This window comes from Brachyhypopomus gauderio, chromosome 11 (assembly GCF_052324685.1).
Source record: "Brachyhypopomus gauderio isolate BG-103 chromosome 11, BGAUD_0.2, whole genome shotgun sequence".
NCBI lineage: Eukaryota > Metazoa > Chordata > Actinopteri > Gymnotiformes > Hypopomidae > Brachyhypopomus > Brachyhypopomus gauderio.
Window position 1 is genome coordinate 17,699,135 of NC_135221.1, and position 18,523 is coordinate 17,717,657.

General features: G+C 48.4%; 2 protein-coding genes across 3 annotated transcripts in view; one reads left to right on the forward strand and one right to left on the reverse strand.

Moving 5' to 3' along the window:
- Positions 1-11,712, forward strand: part of jakmip1 (janus kinase and microtubule interacting protein 1) — a 22,056-nt gene extending 10,344 nt beyond the window's left edge. The window contains exons 10-22 of one of the 2 annotated variants that reach the window (XM_077022493.1): positions 2,668-2,787; positions 3,038-3,163; positions 3,988-4,062; positions 4,828-4,890; positions 4,978-5,076; positions 6,344-6,439; positions 7,447-7,500; positions 7,638-7,703; positions 9,405-9,473; positions 9,568-9,645; positions 9,792-9,995; positions 10,528-10,593; positions 11,010-11,712. In XM_077022493.1, coding sequence (XP_076878608.1) covers positions 2,668-2,787; positions 3,038-3,163; positions 3,988-4,062; positions 4,828-4,890; positions 4,978-5,076; positions 6,344-6,439; positions 7,447-7,500; positions 7,638-7,703; positions 9,405-9,473; positions 9,568-9,645; positions 9,792-9,995; positions 10,528-10,593; positions 11,010-11,060 — 1,167 coding nt within the window. In that variant the 3' untranslated portion in view covers positions 11,061-11,712. The remainder of the gene's footprint in view (positions 1-2,667; positions 2,788-3,037; positions 3,164-3,987; positions 4,063-4,827; positions 4,891-4,977; positions 5,077-6,343; positions 6,440-7,446; positions 7,501-7,637; positions 7,704-9,404; positions 9,474-9,567; positions 9,646-9,791; positions 9,996-10,527; positions 10,594-11,009) is intronic. The other variant, XM_077022492.1, reaches the window with a different exon arrangement.
- A 2,724-nt stretch (positions 11,713-14,436) lies between these two features.
- rtn4rl2b (reticulon 4 receptor-like 2b) lies at positions 14,437-18,023 on the reverse strand. Its single transcript, XM_077022494.1, is given in 4 exon segments — positions 14,437-16,523; positions 16,525-16,566; positions 16,699-16,925; positions 17,854-18,023. Coding segments are annotated over 4 exon segments (1,395 nt in total). The 5' UTR covers positions 17,912-18,023; the 3' UTR covers positions 14,437-15,455.
- Between the last annotated feature and the right edge of the window lie 500 nt (positions 18,024-18,523).

An 18,523-nucleotide genomic window follows, 5' to 3' on the forward strand; every position in this document is an offset into this window, starting at 1 on the left:
CACACACACCCACGCTCACACGCTCACACACACCCACGTTCACACACCCACGCTCACACACACCCACGCTCACACGCTCACACACACCCATGCTCACACACACCCACGCTCACACGCTCCCACGCTCACACACACCCACGCTCACACACACCCACGCTCACACACTCCCACGCTCACACACACCCACGCTCACACACACCCACGCTCACACGCTCACACACACCCACGCTCACACACACCCACGCTCACACACACCCACGCTCACACACTCCCACGCTCACACACACCCACGCTCACACACACCCACGCTCACACGCTCACACACTCCCACGCTCACACACTCCCACGCTCACACGCACCCACGCACCCACGCTCACACACACCCACGCTCACACGCTCACACACACCCACGCTCACACACACCCACGCTCACACGCTCACACACTCCCACGCTCACACACACCCACGCTCACACACTCACACACTCCGACGCTCACACACACCCACGCTCACACACACCCACGCTCACACGCTCACACACACCCACGCTCACACACACCCACTATCACACGCTCACACACACCCACGCTCACACACACCCACGCTCACACACACCCACGCTCACACACACCCACGCTCACACGCTCACACACACCCACGCTCACACGCTCACACACTCCCACGCTCACACACACCCACGCTCACACACACCCACGCTCACATGCTCACACACACCCACGCTCACACACACCCACGCTCACACACACCCACGCTCACACACACCCACGCTCACACACACCCATGCTCACACACACCCACGCTCACACGCTCCCACGCTCACACACACCCACGCTCACACACACCCACGCTCACACACACCCACGCTCACACACTCCCACGCTCACACACACCCACGCTCACACGCTCACACACACCCACGTTCACACACCCACGCTCACACACACCCACGCTCACACGCTCACACACACCCATGCTCACACACACCCACGCTCACACGCTCCCACGCTCACACACACCCACGCTCACACACACCCACGCTCACACACTCCCACGCTCACACACACCCACGCTCACACACACCCACGCTCACACGCTCACACACACCCACGCTCACACACACCCACGCTCACACACACCCACGCTCACACACTCCCACGCTCACACACACCCACGCTCACACACACCCACGCTCACACGCTCACACACTCCCACGCTCACACACACCCACGCTCACACACTCCCACGCTCACACACACCCACGCTCACACACACCCACGCTCACACGCACCCACGCTCACACGCACCCACGCTCACACACACCCACGCTCACACACTCCCACGCTCACACACACCCACGCTCACACACTCCCACGCTCACACACACCCACGCTCACACGCTCACTCCTGTGTGCACCCTGGGACCAGGCCCATTGACACTTGTACTAACAGCCACCTACTTATTCATCACTAAGCAACCACCTCCCCTGTGTGTGTGTGTGTGTGTGTGTGTGTGTGTGTGTGTGTGTGTGTGTGTGTGTGTGTGTGTGTGTGTGTGTGTGAGAGTTTTTCCTTGCCACTGTCGCCCTTGGCTTGCTCATTGGGGGCTAGGACTCGGCACTTGTAAAGCTGCTTTGTGACAACAACTGTTGTAAAAAGCGCTATATAAATAAAATTTGATTGATTGATTGATTGATTGATTGTGTGTGTGTGTGTGTGTGTGTGTGTGTGTGTGTGTGTGTGTGTGTGTGTAAGAAAGAGAGTGAGCAGCAAAGAGCAATCAAACTTTCCCCCTCCATCTCTCTATATCTCAGTCTTTCATTCTTTCTTCAATCTTCCTCTATCAAAGCTCTTGTTAGATTCTTAATTTCTTCATTTCACTTTAATGAGAAGCCATAATGGTTCCACAATGATAATAAAAAATTGTAAAAAACAAACAAACAAACAAACAAAAACCGATTCCAGATCCAAGATTAAGCAGCTAAATGTTGTGTATGTCTTTGTGTGTGTCTGTTTGTGTATATGTGTGTGCATGCCATGCGTGTATAGCTAGAGAACACTGGGAGGGGTTTGGTTGTTTATCGTTAGCTGTTGCTAAGGAGGAGGAGTCAAACTCAAAGACAGCAGCATCAGATCTCCAGAAGCATCCACACACACACACACCAGCCCTGCAGACACACACACCCTTCCAGCGTCAGGTGCTCCCGGACCAGGAGGAGATAGCCACACACACCTTGGCTTGACCCAGCTTGGATTGAACCTTTTTTTGGGATTATTGAATGGACAAGCTCTGAACTGGGCTGAGTGCGTGCACACACCCCCACACACCCCTCACACACCCTCACACACCCCCCACACACCCCTCACACACCCCGACGCTCAGCATGACCGAGTATTTCCTTCTGGTCCTCTACTTCTCCTCCTTTCTCTGCATATGTACGCTGGTGTGTCTGTATTTCTCGGGCTGTCAGGAGATGACCTACAAGCACGATGGTAAGATGGCGTGCCACCCCGGGGACCGTGGCCGCCCTCCAGGGGGAGGCGCTCTGTTTGTCGCCGTGCATGCTGTGACGTGGGGTCTCTGTAGACACTCTCCCTGTTTGAACACATAAGTGAGTATCTCTCTCTCTCTCTCTCTCTCTCTCTCAGAGGCATGTTGTGGAGACATATTTTGGATTTGATGAGGAGTCTGTTGATTCTGAGACGTCCTCTCTGACGTCATACAACACAGACCAAACCCCGGCTACACCAGAGGAGGAGTTAGAGGAGGTGAGAAAAGCCCTCGCGTACACACAGGGTCATGTGATCCCTAGTCATGTGACACAGCTGCCTTCTGGTCTGCTTCTAAAAGCGCATTATATTGCTGTAAAAACTGTAAATCCAGCCACTAATCTACTAGTTGAAATACATAAGCTCCGATTGCAAGTATGTGGGTGTGTGTGGCTCCGTAGTGCTCCCAGACTTACCTAACACCCATGTTCCATGATGTAATGGTGTGGTGTGGACTGTGATTGGCCAGGCCTTCTCTCGGGAGGAGGCGGAGCTTCGTTTTCGTCAGCTGACGCGCGAGTATCAGGCACTGCAGCGGGCGTACGCTCTCCTGCAGGAGGCCGCCGGCCCGCTGGACCCCGAGAGACACTGCAGGGTAGGAGCACCCAAGATCTCGCCTCATCTCGCCTCGTCTCGCCCCGTCTCACGCCGGCCTTTGTGTCCGAGCCTTCCCCCGCACTGCTCACTGCAGCATGCTGGCTGTTGTCTCAGTGCATCTTCCTGTTTCAGCTATTATCACTGTTTCTTCATCTCACCCAACCACCACGCTCCAGTCAGACATTATTTATTTGTTTATTATAACATAACACGTTTTATAACCAATAAGAGCATGTAGAGCATAAAGGATATCTAACTGCATTAGCCTATCATAAAAAAGACAAAAGCAAGTCTTTTCCGGCGTACTTTCCGGATGTATATTGAGGAAATGTGCTCGTCTGCAAGTGTTTCCAGGGCTTCTTGTGTCAGGAAGCGTGTCTCGCTGCACCAGCACCGGCACGGCTGGAGTCAGCCTGAAGTGGCGTGATCAGGGCTCACCTTTAAGCTCCCCTGATGTGGCGTGTTCAGGGCTCACCTTTAAGCTCCCCTGATGTGCGTGAATTCATTTGGGTTGGGCACAACTTGCTGTAGAGCTCAATCTGGACAGATTGTGGCTGCTTGCCAGAGCACTGTCCAGTCGGTACCAGAACTCCCAGGCAACCAGGCGCGGCCAGGCTTAAGCCGACCGCTACTCATGGTGATGATATGAACTGGCACGTTGACAAGGATGGTCTGTTTAGACTTTCTCCCACTCAACAACTATTTGAGCTGTTTTTTTTTAAACATAACATTAGAACTGACCCGAATGAAGCTGTCTGTAATCAGTCTGCCATAGGCTGACTATCTGATTGGCTGTGTGCTCTGTCCGTCAGACGCGGGGAGCAGCTGCAGGCGGAGCTGAGTGCCTGTCAGGCGCGGATCGCTGACTTGGAGAGAAGCCTTGCAGAGAAGGGGCAGGTAATGGGGAAAAGGGGCGGGGAGAACAGGCCCCTGGCTTCGCTCTCATTGGCTGTGCTGCTTGTCTGTCTGATGGTAACTTCAGTCTTTGGCAACTGTAGCAGTTTATACTGCGACTGGATTTATAAGCCCTGGTTATAACTCATCACAGATAAATAGACATTAGAAGGCAAATTATTACACAAAAAGGCTTAATCCATCTGAGCTCCTTATGACACTGTAAACATTTATATTGTACCATGTTTGACCTCATTCTGTTTTAAATCAGCCCTGTTCTGTTACAGCTTTGAGTTTAGTTGGTCATCTGTGTAGTGCATGATTCCAGTAGAAGCCCTTCACCCTCGCATGACGGCTTGGATCAGGCGCTCAGACGCAGCGCTAATGATCTCTGTGTACCTCAGTTATTATCGGTGTAGACGCTCTCCTGTGCTTCTCTGGATAAACATGGTGTTAGAGCTGCTGCATGCACCCCAATGAAACTGGAGTGTTGTCCTACCTTTTAGCTTTCTGTGTGTGTGTGTGTGTGTGTGTGTGTGTGTGTGTGTGTGTGTGTGTGTAGGTGGTACGTGCACTCTGTGTAAGTGTGGAAGTGGTTTGATGATGTGTGGGTGGTTCCATTCCACATTCATATATGTCAGAAGGAAGGGCCTTTTCTATGTTGTTTGCATATATATTTTAAGTGGGAACATATGATGTGTGTAATGGTGTGTGTGTGTGTGTGTGTGTGTGTGTGTGTGTGTGTGTGTGTGTGTGTGTGTTTTGCAGGACTCAAAGTGGGTGGAGGAAAAGCAGACTCTCGTCAGGGTGAATCAGGGACTGAAAGAAAAGGTACTCTCTCCATCTTCACGTGAGAACACACGTGCACACAACTTCATAAATGTGACAGCTGTGTGTGTGTGTGTGTGTGTGTGATAGATAGAGGTGCTTGAACAGTGTGAGACACGCCTACGCTCCGAGGTGCGTGACACGCAGGACCAGAATGAACTGCTGGAGTTTCGCATTCTAGAACTGGAAGTAAGAGACTTGTTCCCACGGCAACAACTGGCCAACCCCAACTGCTGTCTGCATAAGATAAACACATAGGAGTCTACATGTGCACTCACACACACCGGAGGCACTTACACACACTTACACACACACACCTCTCTTACACTTGCATGTAAATGCACATGAATAAGCACTCTGCATCCTTTTATGTTCAAACGGTCATCTGTGTCATTTTAAGTGATTATTTAAACGATGTACATTTTTAAAGTGCTGTTTTAATCAGTTGAATATGATTTGGAATAAAATTTATTTGATTGAAGTTCGTCACCATTTTTGACTCCACTTCCCGCATGTTATTTTTGTGTTTTGTGCGTATGTGTGTGTGTGTGTGTATGGACATGTATTGACGTGCACGCGTGCATCTATTTTGAGAAGAAGACAGTACACGTGGGCATCCTGAGCACAGCTCATTTGATATATATCAAATCGTTTTACTATGGAGAAACACGATCCCATAGTAAGGATGGACTTCTGTGTCTCTGTATTTCTTTTGCGTGTGCATGTCTTTTACATATATGTGTGATCAGTGAAACACACCCATTTCATTTCATTAGTAGCACTCACACTGCCTGGCGTGTTCCTACATTACATCGTATTCCACATTGTTTTGGTTCATATCAAGTTCACGATGGTTACAAAGTCAAGGGGATGAAATCCAAAGGAAACCCCCAATGCAGCCATCCAGGAAGAATTATCTGTGCTTATACGCCTCTATTTACTTGTTTATTTGTTTGTCCATGGATGCTTTAACTTAATAGTTTAGTAGGTTTATACGAAACGTGTGTCAACACAATTCTCAAACTGATTTCCTTCCATTCGCCTGATAATTGGCAGAGTGTGTCGTAAGTGTGATATTCCCACGATGTGCTCTGGTAAGCAGCGGCGCCGTGATGCGTACGGACATGTCTCGAGCAACTCTGTGTCTCACCAATAGGAGAGGGAGACGTGCGTCATGTCTAGAGCGACTCTGTGTCTGACCAATAGGAGAGGGAGACGTGCGTCATGTCTAGAGCGACTCTGTGTCTGACCAATAGGAGAGGGAGACGTGCGTCATGTCTAGAGCGACTCTGTGTCTGACCAATAGGAGAGGGAGACGTGCGTCATGTCTAGAGCGACTCTGTGTCTGACCAATAGGAGAGGGAGACGTGCGTCATGTCTAGAGCGACTCTGTGTCTGACCAATAGGAGAGGGAGACGTGCGTCATGTCTAGAGCAACTCTGTGTCTGACCAATAGGAGAGGGAGCGGCGATCTCCTGCCTTTAACTTGCACATCTCGGCCTCGGAGCACAGCAGTAGCCTGCAGATACACTGCCAACAGGAGGGGATCAAGGTACTCACACACACACACACACACACTCACACACACACACACACTCACACACACACACACACACACACACACACACTCACACACACACACTCACACACACACACTCACGCTCACTCACACACACACACTCACACACACACACTCACGCTCACTCACACACACACACTCACACACACACACTCACACACACTCACGCTCACACACAAACTCACACGCACACTCACAAACACGCACACACACTCACACACACACGCGCACACACACTCACGTACACTCACACACGCACACACACACACACACACACACTCTCTCACACACACACACACACACACACACACTCATGCACACACACATCCACACACACACTCACACACCCACCCACACACACACACACACTCACACACCCACACACACTCACACACATACACACACGCACACGCACACACACACACGCGCACACACACTCTCACACACACACACTCACGTACACTCACACACGCACACACACACACACACTCTCACACACACACTCACACACACACTCTCACACACACTCATGCACACACATCCACACACACACACACTCACACACCCACCCACACACACACACACACACACTCACACACCCACACACACTCACACACACACACACACGCACACACACACACACACACACACACACACACACACACACACACACACACACACACACACTCACGTGAGCAAACATTCATGCAACAACCAGCAGCAGTGACAATTTCTGCCAGGTGTTAAGATACAAATAGCCGACGGCTATCTTAAATGTTATTAGATGTAATGTAAGTGGCTATGAATTTGCTCGCATGGCCAGCTAGCTCATCAGTAGGTATGTATAAATTCACATGTCTCACCTACTAAACCCAGTTTGTATACATAGGTGACATAAGCCATAAATTGCAAAAATTCATACTCACCTTCACAGGTAAAAGTGCAGCATTTGGTGTGGTACTTGTGTATATGTGTTATAGGATGTCATTATTCCTGACCTGATGAAGAAACTGGACATCTTGGGAGACAATGGGGTAAGACGGACAGACGAGAGTAACACGAAAGCTTCTCTCACTGATGTTTAGGACAGCAGTGGCTGCCTATACATAAAAAATATATCTGCCTCTGTTGCTTTTCTCTCTCTCTCTCTCTCTCTCTCTCTCTCTCTCAGAACTTGCGGAATGAAGAGCAAGTTACAGTGATCCAGGCAAGCACAGTTCTGTCTCGCTGTGAGAAGGTATCACCTCTGACACTCTGACACTCTGACACTCTGGCGCCATCTATCTGTAGCTCCAATACAATTGCACATTTCATTAGCTGCTAACATAGTACGCCCTGTAAATCCACATCCATATACTCTCACCGGCCACTTTATTAGGTCCACCTTGCTAGTGCCGGGTTGGACCCCCTTTTGCCTTCAGAACTGCCTTAATCCTCCGTGGCATAGATTCAACACCACATCCCAAAGGTGCTCTATTGGATTGAGGTCTGGTGACTGTGGAGGCCATTAGAGTACATTGTTGTGTTCAAGAAACCAGTCTGAGATGATTCGTGCTTTAAATGACATGGTGCGTTATCCTGCTGGAAGTAGCCATCAGACAATGGGTACACTGTGGTCATAAAGTGATGGACATGGTCAGCAACAATACTCAGGTAGGCGGTGGCGTTGACACCATGCTCAATTGGTACTAATGGGCCCAAAGTGTGCCAGGAAAATATCCCCCACCAGTCCATCCATCTCAAGGTTCAACGTGTCGTGCACTCAGAGATGCTCTTCTGCATGCTTCTGTTGTAACGACTGTAACGGTTATTTGAGTTACCGTTGCCGTTCAGCTCAAACCAGTCTGGTCATGCTCCTCTGACCTCTGACATCAACAAGCCATTTGTGCCCACAGAACTGACGCTCACTAGATATTTTAAATTTTTCGGACCATTCTCTGTAAACCCTGGGGATGGTTGTGTGTGAAAATCCCAGTAGATCAGCAGTGTCTGAAATACTCAGACCAGCCCGTCTGGCACCAACAACCATGCCACGTTCAAAGTCATTTAAATCACCTTCTTCCACATTCTGGTGCTTGGTTTGAACTGCAGCAGCTCGTCTTGGCCATGTCTACATGCCTAAATGCATTCATTTGCTGCCATGTGATTGGCTGATTCGATATTTGCTTCAATGAGCAGTTTGACAGGTGTACCTAATAAAGTGGCCAGTGAGTGTATGTAACTGACTATGCCATTTTACAACTTTCATCAATTACACCAAGCTGAGTTAGAAACATATTCAAATATTTTACACTGTAATTCATAAAATATCATGTAAGACTTAAAGAAAACCCCTGTATTCTAATGAATTTGAGATTCTCGAAAAGATACAAAAGAGTTCTTCTTAAACTGATTACTTGGGGTCTTTTGGGGTTAACCTCACTCTACATTGTTCATACTAACCCTCCGTAGGACCAGAGATCAACCACATATGCTGATTAACTCAAATCAGGTGTATATTGGAGTATGCTACGTTCTTAAAGATTTGGAGTTATTTTTTATTATTTTTTTTCACAAAATGAATAAGCGAAATTAATTTAATTTAGGATAATGCCTTAATTGTGTAACATTACTTAATAGGTCTGAAGTTTATTGCTTTTAATATACTATTTATTATTATTATAAATACATGAAGTGTGTTGCTGTTTCTAAGGGCACAGTGTGAAGAAAGAACCATCCTCCTAGCCAGTCCACAAATGCATAACTTGTTATTGTATCTCCCAGGTGAGAAAGCATTGAAATGAAGTGCAGTAATTTATGAGTGAAGTGTAGTCAGCACATTTGATAGAGATGCAGTATCTTATACTGGCCTCCCATAAACAGCTGTGTGTGTGTGTGTGTGTGTGTGTGTGTGTGTGTGTGTGTCTGTCTGTCTGTCTGTCTGTCTGTCTGTCTGCAGTGGCTGAAACAGATAGACAACACTGAAGCAGCTCTTACACAGAAGATGATTGATCTTGAGAATGAGAAGGTAAAACATTTGCTTTAAAAGTAGGTGTAAAGTAAAAACACAAAGCTGGCAGGTTTCAGTAATATTTTCTGTTGTGTGTTTATGCCATGAACAGGAGCTGTTTAGTAAGCAGAAGGGCTTCCTGGAAGAGGAGCTAGACTACAGGAAGCAGGCACTAGACCACGCCCACCTGGTACAAATACAGCTAATTGATAATGAAGGAAAATGCGACGTATTTTTAGAAGAATGAAAGTACGCTCGTGTCTGGAGGAAATGACATCAGAGCGGAATTCAAGTATTCTCAGTGTCTGAATTCCACTGTGATGTCATTTCCTCCAGAGGGTGCAGGAGCTGGAGGCCACACTTTATGCCATCATGCAGCAGGAGCCAGACAGCCGATTGGGTGAGAGCCTGAGTGACAGGCAGCGGGCGGAGCTAGCTGAGTCTATGGAGGCAGTGCGGAGGCAGATCCTGAGGCAGAGTCGTCATGCCGACACACTGATCTTACAGCAGCGTATGGAGCTTCTCCAGTCTGCCCAACAGGTTAGTGTGTGTGTGTGTGTGTGTGTGTGTGTGTGTGTGTGTGTGTGTACACGTGTGGGGGGGGGTCTGTGTGTGTATGGGTCTGTGTGTGTATGGGTCCGTGTGTGTGTGTGTGTGTGTGTGGGGGGGGGGGGGGGGTCTGTGTGTATGGGTCTGTGTGTGTATGGGTCCGTGTGTGTGTGTGTGTGTGTGTGTGTGTACGTGTGTGTGTGTACGTGTGTGTGTGTGTGTGTGTGTGTGTACGTGTGTGTGTGTGTGTGTGTGTGTGTGTGTGTGTGTGTGTGTGTGTGTGTGTGTGTGTGTGTATAGGTCTGTGTGTGTGTGTGTATTGGTCTGTGTGTATATGGGTGTGCATCTGTTCTAAAACAGCTGGAAAGTTTTACATCAAGTTTACATCAAGGTTTTTATTACTGGCTTCTAAATACAATATTTATAGCAATTTTGTAGACATACACCAAATTTAAGGGTTGTATGATGAAGGGCTTTGTTTTGGTCATGGGATTATAATCCTGCCTTTGTTTATATCTGACAGAGGATCAGAGAGCTGGAGGACAAGATCGATATACAGAGACGTCAAATCAAAGAGATCGAAGAGAAGGTGTGTATGACATTCCAACATGAAAACATGAGAAGGTGTGTGTGAGTGTGTCCTGCTCCAGAGTCCACAGAGAGATGGTGCTCTGAGCAGACATCCAACATGAAAAACTAAAGCAGTTAGTTAGGCCTTTAATAAATACTCTCTAAGAACCATCATTAAGATGACATTGAAGCTGGGTTCATAGTCTAATGTACATAGTCTCATAACTACATAGTCTAATGATATGAATGATAAGAATAATTAGCCCTAATTTCAATAGTAAGCTACACCTGTGTGCATGTGTGTCCAGTTTCAGTGGGTGTGTATGAGAGTTCTTTATGTCATTTGGTGAAGTGTTTTGCTGTAAAATCATTTTTCTTTTCTTTCTCTTCCCTCTCTCCTGTTTGAAATTCCTTTGTGTTGGTTATGATTTATAGTTTTTGTTTCTTTTCCTGTTTTTCTCCCTAGCTTTTATTCTCTGGCCTTAAACACACACACACACACACACACATACACACACACACACACACACACACACACACATCTCTCTCAATGCTCCTCAGTCTCATAACCACACACACAACATGATGTCTCTCTTGCTCACACACACACACACACACACACATACACACACACACACACACACACACACACACATCTCTCTCATTGCTCCTCAGTCTCATAACCACACACACAACATGATGTCTCTCTTGCTCACACACACACACACACACACACACATCTCTCTCAATGCTCCTCAGTCTCATAACCACACACACAACATGATGTCTCTCTTGCTCACACACACACACACACACACACACACACACACACACACACACACACACACACACACACACACACACACAAAGGTGCAGTATCTGAATAGAAGTTACGGACTCCTCTTGCTACTCCCGAACTCTCGTCAGACAAACATTCCTCAGTTATTTTATTCTCTTTTAAATATTTTTATGCATTTTCAATGAGAACTGTCAACGTCATTGGTGCAGATCGAGCTGCTTCACTCTCTTTTAACTAAATATATAAAGTGATATAATTTTAACCAAAATATTTGTTATAATGAGTATTTAAACACAATTCTACACTTGTCTAATAATTGCTTTTAGTTTCAATGAATAAAGTTGTATTTTCTTCATGCTACCTGTCATTTATTTCACAGTAACCTTATTAAAGCTAATGATTTTTATTTATTTATTTTTCTTTTGTTACAGCTATAGAATTTGGGGCTATTTTGTGCATTCAGAATATGTTTGAAAATGAAACCTTTCTGTCATGCAGACGTGTGTAAGTAAGCAACCACTTGTTGGGCAACTCATATGCACAGATTGCACTCTTAAACGTACTCATTACAATTTTTTACCTGGGCCGTAGTATAACACAACAACCACTAGGGGGCAGACGAAATGCATGAGTTTGCGATACCTTTTTTGAGCTGTGCTGTTTCTGCATTCCTAAGAGAAGTATCATTAATGACATTTAGCTGCGTACTAGTGTAATGTCCAATATTTGCAAATGACCAGTGCAAATGAGCAAATGAGACAACTTATAAGACAAGGAAAAAAACTGAAAAAGATAAAGATAAAGATTTGAAGCTTTGAAGTTTACGAAAGAATAAAATTGCTACAAGCAGCAAAGCAAAATAAGGTGGAGGTGAGTAATGAAAGAATGTGACAGTGAATGTGATTGAAAAACAAATGAAAATGCATAACTAATGATGAAGGGATGGACAGATCTGTGAAAGATGAAGCGAGCTAGGAAAGAGGGAGAGAAATACTGGTGGGAGTGAGACCTTTCAATGTGCACTTACTCATCAACAAACAGGACACCAAGAATACGCACGCACATGTGTGTGTGTGTGTGTGTGTGTGTGTGTGTGTGTGTGTGTCTTGAGCTAGTAATGCAATCTTAGGTACAGCCTGTGCAAACATGGCTGACAGGAGTAGAGTGATGGAAAAGAACGAATGGGAGAGAGAGAGAGAGAGAGAGGGAGAGAGAGGGGGATGAAGATATCTAAGAGCCTATAAATGAATTTGTGCAGTTAGCCATCTAAGACCAGCAGCTTGTCCATATAAACACTGAGATGCCAAAAGAGGATTTGAGTGAATTTGAGTGAATCTGAGTGAATCTGAGTGAATCTGAGTGAATCTGAGTGAATCTGAATGCATGCAAACTTTGAAATAGACTTCACACAAACCCAAAACACACACACACACACACACACACACACACTGCGGGTGCCGTCTGGCATGGCTATTCTTTGCTATGAACAGAAGCTTAGAAGGAGGGGGAGAAGAGGGTGTAGACCCCCACGCTGGTGACGTTGTGTCTGAATCATAAGCCCTTGGTCCCCCCGGCCCAGTATCAGGCAAACGTTCATCCCATTCATGCAACATTTACCATTCTGTCTAAAATCAAGTACATCATCTATTTTACCCCAATATGAAGTTCTTTATCTGACCTTTATCCTCCCCGCATATTTAGAACCAGTTCCCAGGGATGCAACGCACACACACACACGCGCACACACACACACACACACATACACAATAGCACCACCTTTGTGCATATTTTACAAGATCACACCTCCTTTTCAGGCCATTTGAAACTCGCCACCTGACCCCGATTGACTGGTGCGTCACTTAGCGGTGAAGACATGACCTACTGCCTTCTGAAGGACCAGCTAAAGGACAACCCTCCGCTCCACTAGTGAACAGACCAGTCGTTAAACGCCAGGCCACAACTTACGTAGCAGCACAGTGTTCTACTCTGGCCTGCAGGCCTCCGCGTGCAGGCCTGACCGAGCTGTGCACTATACCCCTGCTTTCCGTCTGTTTCATACCCCCAAATATCCACTCTTGTGTATTTCTTCAGTTCTTCTGCGCCGATGGCCCAGATCATACGGCGAAGTTCACGCTGGAGTCTTGGTGGCTCTCCTGCTGCTATTCTCACTCTATGTGCCCACAGCCAAATCTTGTCCAGTAATGATCTCGCACTTTGCAAGATTAGACTCTCTCTCCCTCCCGCTCTCTGCATCCCGCACACACGTGCGCGTTCACACGTGCACGCTCACACACACACACACACACTAACGCAAATTAGTTCTCTAATGGACGGGGACGCGAATGAGGACGAGCGTCACTATCGCGCCAGCTCAGCCGGCCAGGCGAACACAGCCATCTGCGACTGTGAGGAAGCCAACGAGACGATGGGGGGGTTGGGGGGGGGGGGGGGGGGGATCAGGCACTGATGAGACATTCATGAGAATGACGTGACTCTACATTCTTCACAAGCATATTGACAGCAGAATAAAAAGACGTCTTATGAAAGAATCTCGAAACAAAAGTGTTTGCCGGAGCGTAGGATGGGGCCACATCGCACGTTTATGTCAGGAGGAAACACTTCCGGCCGTTATTTATAAGCACTTACGTGTGTATGTACATGTTAGGTTGGGGGGGGGGGGGGTGTTGCGTGTTAGAAACACCTCACTTTCATTCCCTGACTTGCTGGCTCTTTGGATCACTGGTTTTTGAGGTGATGCGCCTGGCATGGCACTCGTGCCAGACCTATGTTGGGCCACAAAGGCACAGACGGGCACGGGCTGCTAACTTTAAACATTTATGATTTTAAAGAGGGCAACTTGATGAGCTTAATTAGGCACCTGGGGCTCAGACAGGTTACTTTTTGAATCATGACCTAATTATGCGTCACCACCAGAAGAATGTAAAGGTCATAATTATTTGACTTCGTTAATGTGTTTATTATAAAATATATCGTGTATATTTGTTCATGAGTGGTCAAACATAAACACAAGCAAGTAAGTCAGTGAGACTGCGTTTAGTTTGTAAAACAGACATTTTATTGACATGGTTTATTGGTTTATTTACAGTAGATCGAAGACAGAAAGCACAGTTCTGTTAGCTTGTTAATATTACAGTGATATGTTTAACTCCTGACGCCCAAGTTCAAACTGCTATATACAGACTGAATGGCCAGACCGGACATCCACACTGCTGCAGTTCACATAAGCTTTGCAAAGGACACACAGTGCAATTTGAATCCAGGACTGGGATCAGGCAGGTGAACCCCTGCTTGTCCACTCTCTCTCGCGCTCTTATTCTGTTCTCTCGCGCTCTTATTCTGCTCTCTCGCGCTCTTATTCTGTTCTCTCGCGCTCTTATTCTGCTCTCTCGCGCTCTTATTCTGTTCTCTCGCACTCTTCTCGGCCCCACAGGGTCTGGACAACGGGAGAAGAGACAAACTCCACCTATACGACGTGTCTGATATGCCTGCGTGATGTCTTGTGAAGCTGTACGTTTACAGATGGCGGATATTTACACGGCTGGTGCTGATGGATTCATGATGACACATTTCTGGAGAGACCAAACAGACAGTTGTTCTCTCCTTTATTCACGTCATCTACAATTACCTGCTTTCCATTTCTATCTCTGGTCTTGACCAGCTCTGTCTTTTTTATCTGTATCTCCCTTGTTTTTGTGCCATACTGACTGCAGGAGTGAAAACTGAGGGAGCTTCCTGCCTCCTGGGGGTTGTAGTCCATCTCATGAAGGCAAAAGTCTTAACGCTGCCTTCCAAATTATACTGAGCACTGCCAAACTTTTTCCACAAGCTTATGTGTGGGTGAGTGCTTGGATCTGCGTGCACGTGTGTGTGTGTGTGTGTGTGTGTGTGTGTGTGTGTGTGTGTGTGTGTGTGTGTGTGTGCGCGCGCACATTCCAGCCTTGTATCTCCTGTGTCTAGCATTGCTGCTGTTGTGTGCCTGTCAGCATCAGGCCCTATTAAAGGCCAAACGCAGAAAAGAAGGGCATAAGAAGAAAAGGGGTAACGGGTTCGTACAGCGGCGCTCAGCCGTAGAGCAGGTGAAGGAAGACGGACAGCACGGAGAGAGACAGCAGGAGCCCAAACGAGGGCGAGGAGGAGGAGGAGGAGGAAGAGGACGGGAGGGCGAGCGAGTCGTCGTCCGCCGGGCACTCGAGCTCGAAGCAGCGGACTGAGGAGTCTTCGTTGCCGTAGTTGGCCCAGTATTCTTCTGGCTCCACCTTGGGCAGGGCGGCCTCCTCCGCCGTCAGCTCGTACTTGCGGGCGAGGTTGGACGCCGCTGCGGCCGCCTGCTGGCCGGTCTTCACCGAGGAGAACGGGAACGCCTTGAAGGTCTCGCCGCCCTTGTGGTAGGCACCCTTGGTGGTGGCGGCCTGCTTGTTCTTGGAGAACCACCAGCGCGTCTTGGTGCTGAACGTGGTGGTGGTGGTGCCGGCCAGCGAGCCCGGATCGGGGAGGGGGCACAGCGCGAAGTCCAGCTCGCGCAGGAACCGCAGGTCCTGGCCCTTCCGTGCCGCCGGGGAGCTGCACACCAGCTCGGAGCTGGAGACCCGGGCCTTGCGGAACCACTCCCACAGCGGCCGGGCCTCGCAGCCGCACGCCCACGGGTTATCGTTGAGACGCAGGAACTGGACACCGCTGGCGTCCCGCATGGCCTGGCCTGGCAGCTCCTGCAGGGCGTTGTTGAACAGGTAGAGGATCGTGAGGCGGCCCAGATCGCGGAAGGCCCGTCGGTGCACCTGTCGGACGCGGTTGTCGTGCAGCAGCAGCCGGTCCAGGTTGACCAGGCCACGGAACGTGTTCTCGGACAGCGTGCGGATGCGGTTGCCGTGCAGGAAGAGGTGCGTGAGGTTGACCAGGTCGGAGAAGAGACCGTCGGGCAGGCTGTTCAGCTCGTTCTCCTGCAGGTAGAGGAACTGCAGGCTGTAGAGCTTGTGGAAGAGGTCGGCCGGAAGCTCGGACAGCCGGCACCGGTGCATGTGCAGGCTCTGCAGACGCTCCAGCCCGCGGAAGGTTCCGCCGTCCAGCCGACGCAGGGAGGGGTTGTCGCCCAGGTCCAACTCCTCCAGCACGCGCAGGTTACTAAACGCGCCCCGCCTCCACCCACGAGATGTTGTTCGAATACAGCCACAAGACCTGGAGAGAGAAGCAACCACACACACACACACACACACACACACCGTGAAAGGAGGCACAAGAACGCTTGATGATTCATCAGTATAGACCGGACGGATGGTCTCCAGAAGGTTCCACGGACGTGGTGCTCACCTGCGTCTCAAAGCCAAAGGAGTCGGCCCTGAGCTCAGAGATGCGGTTGTTCTGCAGGAAGACGCGCTGGGAGTCGTACGGCACACCGACAGGAACAGAGGTGAAGTTCTGGGATTGGCAGCTGACGGTCATGGGTGTGTGGTAACACACACAGAGCCTCGGGCAAGCCTGGCCCGGGGCACAGCGCACACCCAGCAGCCATAGCACTAACCACAGAGTCAGTCCGCCTGAGAGAGAGAGAGAGAGAGAGAGAGAGAGAGAGAGAGAGAGAGAGAGAGAGAGAGAGGGATGTAAAGGAAAGTCTTTTAAAACTCCTGGATTCCCTGTTAAGTGCCAACAAAAGTATTTAAAGACTTTTGAAACTTTTCCTCCTCGTGGTGCTGAAGCTTCTTGCAACATGCAAATGCGACACAGACACACTGATTTTGTGGTCGGAACCATGTGTGTCAACGTGAACAACACATGAAAAACGCTAATCCTGCCTTATGTTACTCGAGACCCAAAACCGGTGACACCTGCTTCGGGTTCCTGTGATATTCCCAACGGATCCTAAACGGAGTATGGACCGAGCGGTGCCTAAAGGCGCGTGAAACACGGAGGTCGGATTAACTTCGGCTACGTGAAACAGGATCAGGCTGGACTGGCTCGGCGCATTAAATTTTAAGCGCAGATCTCTGGGTTCCGGTAACTCCACACAATAACGTGCCGCTTGAAGACACACGGGACGTGAATTAATTATGCCGCATTCATTCATCCCGTCCACGCAAGATTTTCCTATTGCCCGACCCATGACCCGGTCACATCGCACGGTTCGGCGGCCACCTGACGGTGTTCAGACAGTGATGTGGTCTAACTGCACAACTGGCTACACTTGGCACGTAGTTAGACTACAATGAAAAGAAAATTGTTGTTCTGTAAGAGTGTATGATATTAGAAGTTTATATCTTAAACTTAACTTTTCCCCCCAAATAGATAAATAAAATCCTACTGCTGATTTGTCTTATAACGTGTGCACTCCAGACGAAGGGGTAAACTTGGAATTAGAAGTATATCTAAGAAGTATAAGAAGTACAAACATTTGTTATTCTGCATTCTGCATCATTATTTCTAGCATCAGCATGCATAAAAACACCCAAGCACAAGAAGGGTACTCACTCTTAAATCTGTGAGCGTTGCAGGACCGAGTTTTCCGCGCAGCCGAACGAGTTTCCATCCTGAACCAAAACCGAGAGCGAGTTAGCCTGAGCGCGAGGACGTGCCTGCTATCTCCGCTGACGGTCAGCTCCGGTGCGCGAGCTCGAGTCGGTGCGACTGACGGACACCGGGAGCTGCTGGGCGGTTTATACCCGGCGAGCGCATGCCCACGGAGGTGGGCAGCGTCGGAATCTCTAATGCGTAATGATGTGCACGAGGGCGGAGGGATGGAGGGAGGAGGCACAACAACACTGTGTGTGTGTGTATGTGTGTGTGTGTGTGTGTGTGTGTGTATGAGGGGGGGGGGGGGTTGCAGAACACGAGAACTTGCTCGTGTTTTCGGGCATAAAGAGCTGTCATGCTCCCCTGAGTGCAATTAGAATAAAAGAGAAGAGTGTACTTAGTCATGTTTTCAGTACGTAGGCTATAAGGAGGAAATGGCTCAAGAAAACAACGGACCAAATGAACCAGCTTGTGGGATTGTAAAACACTCCACAATCGTTAGACCGTGCGCATAAAAATACATAAATATGTAATATTAAATATGTGATTTCTATGTACCTGTAATGAATTCATTCTGTATCGAGAAGACCTGATGAGGGACATGATGTTGACTCCCTTTATATGATTT